Here is a 12,016-nt window from a genome sequence, read left to right on the forward strand (position 1 = left end):
AAACTCGCCCCTCATCAGTAATCAGAAACGTTGAAATAACAGCAGCACAAATCCTCTTAGTCCTGTTCATCACAAACTTCAAACATCATATAACGTGAATGTTAGCTATGATTTTTAACAGCAAGCTAACTAGTATGTGACGAAGTAATTTTGCGAGCGAGTTATGCAGGTCGAAAGAATAAAAAATGAACTGTAGCAAAGCTAGAATGAGCAACAACAAAACGACTACAGTCATTTTGTATGTCTCATCTCATTATCTGTAGCCGCTTTATCCTGTTCTACAGGGTCGCAGGCGAGCTGGAGCCTATCCCAGCTGACTACGGGCGAAAGGCGGGGTACACCCTGGACAAGTCGCCAGGTCATCACAGGGCTGACACTTAGGCTACATTTACATTAGACCGTATCTGTCTCGTTTTCTTCGCGGATGCACTGTCCGTTTACATTAACCCCCCTGGAAAAGCCAGGAAACGGGAATCCGCCAGCGTCCACGTATTCAATCCAGATCGTGTCTGGTCCGGTGCTGTGTAAACATTCAGAATACGCGAATACGCTGTGCTGAGCTCTAGCTGGCGTCTCATTGGACAACGTCACTGTGACATCCACCTTCCTGATTCGCTGGCGTTGGTCATGTGACGCGACTGCTGAAAAACGGCGCGGACTTCCGCCTTGTATCACCTTTCATTAAAGAGTATAAAAGTATGAAAATACTGCAAATACTGATGCAAATACTGCCCATTGTGTAGTTATGATTGTCTTTAGGCTTGCCATCCTTCCACTTGCAAGTGGTAAGTGATATGCGCTGGGATCTCACACACAGCGGCTCAGTCCCGAATCGTGGCTTGTGCACTTCACTCGCGCACTGTGTGAGCTGCGCAGGGCCGGAGTGCGCACCCTCCAGAGGGCACTCGCTGTTCAGGGCGGCGTGATTTGGAGCGCAGGATGCCTGCTGAGCCGAGCTTATCCGCGTATTGGCGTTGCTGTGTGCACGGCTAACGGTTTTAGTGTAAACGCGAATCGTTTTAAGAACATTAATCTGATGATCCGCTGATTCGACGTAATGTAAACGTAGCCATAGACACAGACAACCATTCACACTCACATTCACACCTACGCTCAATTTAGAGTCACCAGTTAACCTAACCTGCATGTCTTTGGACTGTGGGGGAAACCGGAGCACCCGGAGGAAACCCACGCCGACACGGAGAGAACATGCAAACTCCACACAGAAAGGCCCTCGCCGGCCACGGGGCTCGAACCCGGACCTTCTTGCTGTGAGGCGACAGCGCTAACCACTACACCACCGTGCCGTCCCCATTTTGTATGTATATACCAAAAAAAAAAAAATTTGGATATGGAAATCCAGTATGGCAAAAGTATCTGATCACTATTCTCAAAAGCATTTCTACAATCCACGATATCACAATAAAGTGAGGGATACTGTGGGTTTGCTAACAAACTGACATCAATATGATATTATTGCATTAAAAAAACTTAATACTGATTTAATCTATAATACATTTATTTTTAGTTTTGAAAAAAAGGGAGAAATTTTTTTATTTTACAAATTTATTGAATAAATACAATATTTTAACAGCAGCTCTTATCTGTCAGTGTGTACTTGTTCGAACGCGCTTGAACACTTTTTTTTTTTTCTACAGATGATGTTTACCGCTGGCGAACTGTTCCTATTAGAGCTGGGACTTGAGCTCAGCCAAAACTTAGCCAGACACCAAAAAAGCAACAAGGCAAAGGATTTTGTAAGGGATTAGCGGCAGGCTGCCAGGTCGCTCCGTTGATATTGATTTTAAAAGTAACTCAGTAAATTACACGGGGAACTGAATACTTAAGTGAGTGAAAAATCCTGTAGCGAGCGTGCAGCATGGAAGAACAGTCTGGAGGCAAAAATCTTAGTTTCTTGGTCGTTAGCCTGTGCTACTTGCTCTCTATAGATAGCACTGACCCCTTTATTAGCATTCACTAACACTACTAATGAACGCTACACCGGCTGGAAGGTGACGTCACTGCTGCGCTGACTCGTGGTTAAGCTCGCACTAGGATTCGAGAAGGCTGACTGTGATAAATTTTTGGTCCCTCCCACTCTAAATCAAAATCTGATTGGTTAATTAATTCATCTGTCATTTCCTACGTAAACATACACTGCCATGGCCTTCTGTCCAGGCATTGAAGTCTGAACCAATGAGTGAGCAGCTCGAAACACTTCTCAGCCGAGAGACAACAAACAAAACAATCTCATTGGATAACTCGATTTTAATGTTTTCAGGACAGTAACCCTTTCATTTCTGAAGATAGAAAATGAGGGGGGGTGTCGTGGCTCAGGTGGCTAAGGCGCCATGCCGTGGATCCGGGGACCCGGGTTCGATTCCGACCCGAGGTCATTTCCCGATCCCTCCCCGTCTCTCTCTCCCACTCATTTCCTGTCTCTACACTGTCCTATCCAATAAAGGTGAAAAAAGCCCAAAAAATATCTTTAAAAAAAAAAAAAAAAGATAGAAAATGAGGCCGAGTTAGACTTGGAAGCGAATGATTTTATAATGAAATTATGAAAGGATGAAAGCAATTAAATATCACACTTGAAATGCTGATATGTTTGGGCTTCTCTGAAGGCCTAGAGGGCCCTGATGGTTCCTCTCTGTTTACTTGTCCAGGAACAATTTTGCTAATTCGATGGTCAGCGTCCATCCTTTCACCAATTTTTTAAAAATATATTACTGCATCTGAATTTTTTGCTCACAGTAGAATTATCCGGCTGTGCTGTGCGCTTGCCGATTTCAGATTGAGATGGGGGTGGAGTGAAGCGATCTCGGGGACTTGCAGGAAAACACAAACGCGCATTCTGACCCACCATGCAGTTTTCCACACAGCTTTTGTCAACCATGTTACATAATCCACTTATCCTGGAGCTGAGGATTAAAATCTTTTCTCGTGCTTGAAATATGTAAGAAGGCGTAAAAAAAATCACATATTGCACCTTTAAAGTAAAATGAAAACAGTTATAGGGTGTTCACACGGCACATATTTGCATCGATGCTGCACTGATGTATTTTGTTGCGATATATCTTACACCGGTGTAAATTTTGTGGAGCGTTCACACGTCACAAACCTGCTTACTAGAGAGAAGCGTGTTAGCACCGGTGCAGCCCCACTTGCGTTCACACGGCAGTTTTTGCGACCGTGCTATACGATAGTAATAATGCGGAAATGAAATATGCGCATGCATGAAAATGTACTTCCTTTTCCCGGTTGTCATGGCATCACCAAGCGCCGGGAAAACAACGTGGATGAAGACACCAGTGTTGCCAGATACTGCTGACGTTTTCCAGCCCAAAATATGTTCAAATCCGCGAAAATGCACTTAAAACCGCCCAATCTGGCAACACTGGAAGACACGCAGTTCTGTTGTTGTTGATATTCGCCATTTTGGAAGCGCAAAATACCAGGATGCAAATTATGCAATGCCCGTATGTAATCAACTCTCCTCACGCGTAGCGAGTCTACCCCTGTAGCGTTCAGATGTCCCATTTTATATCGGTGCTGCCCCGCAAACTAGCATTTACTCCGGAGTAAATTTCTTAAACCACCTCCCGAGCAGGGTTAGATTTGCACCGGTTTAAGCAGCTTTCAGGGGCGACACCGGGATAACTTTATACCGTGTGAACGCTCTACTGGGGCAGCCCCGGTGCTACACCGGAGTAAAAGTTACCGTGTGAACACCCCTCATGATGTCTCAGAAAAGCACATAATTGTGACGACATTTATCACAAGGTTGATATTGTATCGTCATGTCCCTCATGTTTGGAAGTAATTAACAGAACGTAAATCCTACGAGCCACTGTTTTCATTACGATCAAAGACCAAAGTAAGAATGTATTAAATAAAATAAACATTTTGACTTTTATTATCATGACATTTATCATGAAAAATCCTTTTGTTGTTGTTTTTTTTTCTTTAACCCTGGATCAAAACTCTTTCCAAACGATTTAACGTCAGCACGATGTGCTTGTGTTTCACAGAGAGACGGCGCAGGACGCAGAGAGACGGCAGCTCAGCTGGAGAGACATTCCAGGACCCTTACAGGGAGAGTAAGTCCGTCTGAACCGTGATCGCTGCTCGAAGCGTCAGTCTTGAGCGTTCTGTCCGTTAAATGCTGATGATGCACAGTCCTGTCTGTTCTGTCGCGGAATAAACAGCAGCAGGTCATTGGGCTTGTCCTCGCTGAATCTGATTTTCTCTTGTGTGGTTTTAGCGGACAGAATTTCGTGACGATCCTGCAGCTCGTTCAGAACCTCATGCATGATGATGAGGATAGACAGGGCCACCGGTAAGCTCCTGCGTCATTCAGAAATGACCTAAAAGTCGACGAGGTAATGCGATGAAGCATTACACACACACACACACACACACACACACACACACACCTCTGTCTCCACTGTGAGAAAAACATACAGGACGGAAGGTCAAGAGATGATAAGGCAATTAATGATAAGCGCTTCACTGTATGTTTTGGCTTATAAATGTGTGTGTGTGTGTGTGTTTCCTCAGCAGGATGCAGTGTGTTGGAGAGCAGGGTCACATGGCTTTACTGGGTCACAGCCTGGCTGCTTACATCTCCATCCTGGATAAAGAACGTGTGAGAAAACTGACCACACGCATCCTCTCAGACACCACGCTCTGGCTCTGCAGACTCTTCAGGTACTACTACTACTAAGAACATTGATGATGATGATGATGATGATTATTATTATTATTATTATTAACTACTTCTTAACTGAGCGCGAGGTCTTTACGGGAAAATATCAGACTGAGGTCTTGACAATACGGACCGAGCGAGAGAAGTAATAGTGTAAAGTGCGCGCATGTGTGTGTATAATGTGAAAAGACTATTTGTTTTTTGTTTATTTAAAATGCTAAAGTATTGAAAAATTAGATTATTTTGGAAGGCGGCACGGTGGTGTAGTGGTTAGCGCTGTCGCCTCACATCAAGAAGGTCCGGGTTCGAGCCCCGTGGCCGGCGAGGACCTTTCTGTGCGGAGTTTGCATGTTCTCCCCTTGTCCGCGTGGGTTTCCTCCGGGTGCTCCGGTTTCCCCCACAGTCCAAAGACATGCAGGTTAGGTTAACTGGTGACTCTAAATTGACCGTAGGTGTGAATGTGAGTGTGAATGGTTGTCTGTGTCTATGTGTCAGCCCTGTGATGACCTGGCGACTTGTCCAGGGTGTACCCCGCCTTTCGCCCGTAGTCAGCTGGGATAGGATCCAGCTCGCCTGCGACCCTGTAGAACAGGATAAAGCGGCTAGAGATGATGAGATGAGATTATTTTGGTTCTTTTTGTGTAGTTCTAAGCTGAAGTGATGTCATGAGACTCTATATTTCATTAGCATTAATCATCATGCGTTCAGTGAGTCTTTAGTCTTCTGATCGCTTTATTTTTGTCATTTTGCATTAATGTGTTTTTCATTTTGTCCAATTTTTTTGCCATGTTTTATTTCTTGAGTAAAATCTATCATTGTGTGGCTTTTTTTTTTTATTTAAAGAAGTTTTTTTTTATTATTAATGATAATAATATTAAATATATTAGCATACATGATTTGATGGTTAATATGTAAATGAGATTACATGCTGTAATTGTAAAAATGGAATTATGATAACGGGTGTGTTGTTGCAGGTATGAGAACGGCTCGGCGTATTACCACGAGGACGAGCGAAACGGGTTGCTGAAGGTGTGTCGACTGGTCATTCACTCTCGCTACGATGAGTATGCCACAGAGGGCTTCAGTGTGTTCAGTGTCAGGGCGCCGGTCATTTACCTGAGTGCAGCGTGCAGGCCGGGGCTGGGAGAACACCTGTGCAGCCAGGTAAGGCAACACGAGCACTGCAAACACTCTGAACACACACTGACTCAGTAAATAAAAGTCTTCAGAGGAGTGGCTCAACAAAGCCTTTCCAGTCTAACATTATTATTATTATTATTATTATTATTATTGCTTCTACTGCTATTACTACTGCAGCTGCCACTCTTAATATTATTATTACTCCTCCTACTCCTACGACTAATAATAATACTCCAGCTACTACGGACACTGCTGCTCCTGGCCCCGCCTGCTTCTGTGGGCTGTGTTTTTGTGTTTTAGTGGGCGGTGCTGCAGATCGTCAGCATGATTGGAGATACCTGAGCCCGGTGTTTCCTCATTGTAAAATCCCGCCCTTCCTCAGTACGGGGGGGGTGGAGCTTATCTCTCCCATGCACCATTTTATTGTTTTGTTTCATGCAACAAGCAACACTATACACTCCATTCATCCATTCATGCATTTCTCTTTACTGACGTTCACACTCCATGGCATTATTTTGTCCTTTTCTGCGATTAGGGTGTCGTTTTTGGTTAAAATAAATGTATTAGCCTTATCCCTGTGTCTTGTGTTTTTCTCGTGGTTTTTGAGCCAAACTGTGACACTACTGCAACCGGGACTACTATCTAAAGGAGAACTGAAGTCATTTTTAAACTTGCTTTATTTCTTAATTAACGCGTTATTCAATTACGTTTTCAGTTTTAGTAACCTTATATCGTGACTCGTATTGGCAACTAATTGCAATTAAATATTATACTTATCAGCCTATTCGGTTTTTAGCCGTGTTGAATTGAGTTCGTTTGGTCCACGGCAGGCGTCGCTTATCCGCGCGATCTTCATGAGACTTGTGCGAGACTTTGAAACGTCAAGTGTCAGCCAGGTGTCAGTGCCGCCATTTTGAAAACTGTTTTCCAAACGAAATATTGCACAAAAACAAGTTTCAATGATGATTACTGCCGACTTTTTTCAGACTTTCCTGATTGCTATCAAAACAAACAAAACTTCCGGCTTGATTACATCAGCATTCGAAAGAGGGCGCGCGCGTCTTTTGACAGTGTTGGCAGATGTCGGTCACTTTGATTTCCGCTGTACGTTTTACTTCCGTCCTACGATGTCTCGCACAGGTCTCAACAAATCTCGTTTACAGCCATCGCTTTGACATACGGACTGATATATTACACAGCATATTTCAAACACTCATAACTCGCTATAGCAGCGACAAAATAGCGATCAAAAATGCATTCCGATATTTAATAAAATGAAATAAATAGAATTTAATGATAAAAAAATTTGCCTTCAGTTCTCCTTTAATTTGTGCTAGCAGCACTGGTGCAAATTGTTACTCTCACTCAGGATCTTTCTACTTTCTTCCTCTTCTTCTTCTAACATTTTTAGGACACCATTTCTCCCTCAGTTTTCAACCAATCATCACCAAATTTCACCTGAAGAATCCCTCTGGGCTGAATTACATTGCTATGACTTTTGGTACTGATCTGGATCACTGAACTGGAATGATTAGATTAGAATAGATTCACTTTATTCATCCCACATCGGGGAAATTCACGTGTTATAGTAGCAAGAAAATGTTAAACAGATAACAAATAAAACTGAAATAAAAATTAGACAAACGAAGGATTAAATACAGAGGGCTATTTGCATTATCTACCGTGAAAAAGTATAGAAAAATTGCCTTATTGAGAGGCTCGGAAAAAATTGCACATTACAGGTAGTGTGTGTGTGTGTGTGTGTGTATATATATGTGTATATGTGTGTGTATATATATATATATATATATATATATATATATATATATATATATATGTGTATATATATATATATATATATGTATATATATATAAAGTATGCATAAAAATAGTTTAGGGCCTATATTATTGCACATAATAATTGCATCGATGAGAGATGGCAGAGGTAGTAGTGGTGAAGTAGTGCAATGAAAACCGGATTTTTTTTTTTTTCAGTCACTTTTATAACTGTTAATTTTCATGATTTTTTTTCAATCAGTTTGTTATCCGCCGAAGGGGGGTTATGTCGTGGCGATATCCATCTGTCCGTCCCGGGAAGGGTGCTCACCTTCTGAAATCAACTCCTCTCACAACTTTTGGAGGAATTTCACGAAACTTGACAGGATTCTTTATTATATGTCAGTAACACACTTATTGCAATTTCATTCAATTCAGTCACATGTTACCAGAGTTATGGCACAGTTGCCAGTGGGGGATATTGTGCTCTCGGAGTACTCTTGTTTAATTTGTTCAGCAAAATGACCGTCACCTTGACCTTCGATTGACAAAGGTCAGCTTGCGCAAATTACTGTGACTTTAGTCAGTCTTTATCTCGTGTAGCTATTACTGTTACTAATGCTAATACTGCTGCTGCTTCTACTATTAATTCTTATTATTAATAATAATGCTACTACTAATAGTACCACAACTGAATTTGTTGCTGCTACTTTGGCAAATAATACTAATATAATTGCTACTACTACATTATACGGAGTGATACAATGATCCTGATACTACTGCTAATAATACTCCTGCTGCTGCTAATACTACTGCTGTTACTATTAATAGCATCACTGAGTGATATTACTGCTGCTGATACTACTGCAAATAATACTACTGATGAAACTATTACTGTTGCTAATACTATCGTTGCTACTGCTACTACAATACAATGATCCTGATACTACTGCTGCTTCTATTACTACTATTAGTACTATCAGTATTGCTCAAGCTAATACTATTACTATTAATGGTGTTCTGATTACCTTTAATGCGATTACTACTGCTACAGCTATTACTATTGCACCGATGCTGCTAATACTCCGACTACTATTATTAATACCACTAGTACTGCTAATATTCTTATTTCTAACACTACCACTATTACTGCTGCTACTAATAAGACCAGTACTACTATTACTACTAATGGTATTGCTTCTGGTGCTACTGCTACTACCAATACTACTAGTATAGGTAATCGTATGGGGCCGGGTAAAATTAAAGATTAATTTCACGAGGAACCATACGATTACTTGTTTATAATATATCGGGCCACATTCATACTTAAGAAGCCATTTGTCATTCACGTTTTCTGAGCCAATCAGGGCGCGAGACTATCTTGCACGTTTGAATCCGTTTCTAAAACGTCTTTCATCATGACACGGCGACACGACACGAGGATTTACATCTTTCAGGACTGATCCCGGATATTTCTCTCGTCTCAGATGCCGATCCAGTGCTGCCTGCATTACTTTAAGAGAGTCTGGTTCGTAGTTTTCCCCATTTTCTTCCCTCACTTCTGCATAAAACTGCGATAGCACCTTGTCTAACTCGCAGCATTCATACGCCACTAGAGAGTCGTTTATTTGTCTTTCTGCGACCCATTTCTTCAACACGGAAAGCCAAAAATTCGTACTTTTTTTTTTTTTGTATTTATTTTCGCTTGCAGCTTTCAACTGGTTTATCATTTCTTCGTCAAATATAGCGAAACGCGGCATTGCTGAGTCAACCAATTTGTTGACAAAATTTGCTAATTTTTGTAACCGTAACCAAGCAACGAACTAGCCAATAGCATTTCAGAAATACGGCCCCGTGTAAAGGAAAAAAGCCCTCCTTGATTGACCAATCAGAATTGAGTAATTTGGCCGGGCGGCTTACCCTGCATCATTACATTAGTGTTGGAATTAACAGAAGTGTCCACTCTAACCCCGCTAGGGCCACGAGTGTACGAACGCAAACTAGACAGACGAGATGGAATCTTGTGCGTGAGAGAAAAATTATCAGCAAGAACCGCAGCCTCTGCTGGCGTTTTCACCTTATGTTCGTTAATATAAGTGGCTATACGATCAGGCAAACCGTTTTTAAACTGTTCCAATATCATAAGATTGCACAACGTATCAAAACTCTCCACATTTTCTGCTGTAAGCCAGCGCTGAAAAAAAGTAGTTAAATCCCTTGCCCATTCAGCATGTGTTTGTTTGTCCAACTTTTTCCAAGAACGAAAACGCTGTCTATAGGCCTCTGGAATTAACTCATAACATTTCAACACCGCCGCTTTAACGCGCTGATAAACTTTTCTATCAGCGGTGGGTAGAGCCACAAATGCCTGTTGGCCACGACCAATTAACGAGGTCTGCAACAATAATGTTTTCTCCTCATCGCTCCAATGCTGTTCCGTAGCAATGTTCTCAAACAAGGAGAAAAACACATCAGGATCACGCTCATTAAATTTAGGCAGGAACTTGATCATGCTGGCCAAACCAGGTTGCGAAGTAGACGAGAGGTATGTATTATAAACACTGTAATTGCTACTTCTACAACTAGTACTCCTATTACTACTATTATTGGCGCTGCCAATACTACAACTACTATTGCTATAATATTACTACTGTTACTAATCTAATCCTAACAGTATTACTGCTGCTGCGAGTATAATTACTACAAATACTACTCATTCTGTTACTACAACACCTACTTTTATTACTCCTAATGCCTTGGTCACAACCGGCTGTACGTGCTCCTACGGCCGGTCTACATGCAAGAAATGCACGGAGGGCGTGCGTGTGACGTGCTGATTTTCGAGCTGTAAACTGGCCGCAGACCGGCCGCAGAGGTTCTTTGTCATGTCAAACAAACTCTACGGGCGCTTACGTTTTTTTCAGGTTGCAAGACAAACGTACGGCCGATGTGTGTCTTTCTCCATGAACAAAAAAAAATCGCAGCGATTTGGGAAACTCCAAAAATCGCACGGCCAAAAAATCATACAGCCGGTTGTGACCTAGGCTTAATACGAGTGCTGTTACATGGAACGTGTTCCTAATTTTATTTTACAGCTCTCGATGGTTAATCAGTAACTACACTGGATGAGAATGTAGGAGGGTGTGTGTTTAAAGAAAGGAGGAAACGAATTTAAAATTTTTATGAGTGAGACTGTTGAAAGGATTTTTTTTTTAAATAAACAGACTGTCAGTTCAATAAATGTCTTTACTTTTGTACGTTTACAGTTGGGCCTGCCTCTGTCCAGCGTCTGCAGCGTGCCGTGCAACACCATGTTCGGCTCTCAGCACCAAATGGTCAGCATTTTTTCTGTTTTTTTTTCCCCATCAATGTGGATTTTCTCTTGCATATTTGTTTCTGTTATTTTTGCATGTCTTGTTCTCACAGGATGTGGCCTTGCTGGACAAGCTCATCAAAGAGGACATCGAGGCGGGGAAGCTTCCTCTGCTTTTAGTCGCAAACGCTGGTCAGTTGTGTTTGAGGTTCAACTCATAATTTGGACGTAACTAGTAGTGTTGCACCGATACCGATACCAGTATCGGGCGGGGCCCCGATCTGGCACTAAAATGGTGGTATCGGTATTGGCGAGTAGCAAGAAATAGGGCGCCGATACCATTTACCGATGCTAGTATGACACTTGAACGCAGCCTTCTCTCTCCCGACACTCACTACACTCTGTGTTGTGTGATCACACGTGATCACTGTGCATGCCTGCCAAGCACGCCAAGCAGCTATTGCTATTGACCTGCTCCAGACCAATGAGAGCGGGCCAGTAGCCGCTCTTAACCAATACAGGGGCAGCTTTTTCATGCGGAGGAAAAACAAACCACGAGAAGAAAATGTCGGCGGTCTGGATACATTTCAGCATAGAAACTCCGGCGAGTACAATGGCTACATGCAAGATTTGCGGCCTGAAAGTTTCGAGAGGTGGAGTTAAATCGGCCAGTTTCAATACCTCGAACCTGATAAAACATTTGAAGACGAAACATGTGAACGAACACAAAGAGTTTCTACTGGATTCACTTTGTATTAGTCTTTTTCCTGTTTCACAAAGGTAAGCAGCAGCCTGACAAAGCCATGATAGCAATGATTTTACATCCAAGTATGCAGCTCTTCATATATATATATACATACACACACATTTCAAACGGCGTGGTATCGGTATGGTATCGGTATCGGCCGGTACTGCACAGCCAGGTATCGGTATCGGGGCCAAAAAAATGGTATCGGTGCAACACTAGTAACTAGCATGGAGTTTGCTTGCAGTAATATATCAGAGTACTTTAGAGTAAGCAGTGGTTAAAGTATAAACCAGAAGGGTCAGATATTGTCTCCTGGTGGAGTTGTATCAAG

At 42.2% G+C, this 12,016-nt stretch overlaps 1 protein-coding gene across 4 annotated transcripts in view; it reads left to right on the top strand.

Annotated features, from left to right (window-relative positions):
- Positions 1-12,016, top strand: part of pdxdc1 (pyridoxal-dependent decarboxylase domain containing 1) — an 82,485-nt gene that overhangs the window by 21,359 nt on the left and 49,110 nt on the right. For 2 of the 4 annotated variants that reach the window (XM_060902143.1, XM_060902145.1), the window contains exons 3-8: positions 4,032-4,100; positions 4,265-4,339; positions 4,561-4,710; positions 5,683-5,872; positions 10,891-10,959; positions 11,051-11,129. In XM_060902143.1, the coding sequence (XP_060758126.1) occupies positions 4,032-4,100; positions 4,265-4,339; positions 4,561-4,710; positions 5,683-5,872; positions 10,891-10,959; positions 11,051-11,129 (632 nt within the window). The remainder of the gene's footprint in view (positions 1-4,031; positions 4,101-4,264; positions 4,340-4,560; positions 4,711-5,682; positions 5,873-10,890; positions 10,960-11,050; positions 11,130-12,016) is intronic. The other 2 variants (XM_060902144.1, XM_060902146.1) reach the window with 1 other exon arrangement.

Source organism: Neoarius graeffei, chromosome 20 (assembly GCF_027579695.1).
Source record: "Neoarius graeffei isolate fNeoGra1 chromosome 20, fNeoGra1.pri, whole genome shotgun sequence".
In the NCBI taxonomy this organism is placed as follows: domain Eukaryota; kingdom Metazoa; phylum Chordata; class Actinopteri; order Siluriformes; family Ariidae; genus Neoarius; species Neoarius graeffei.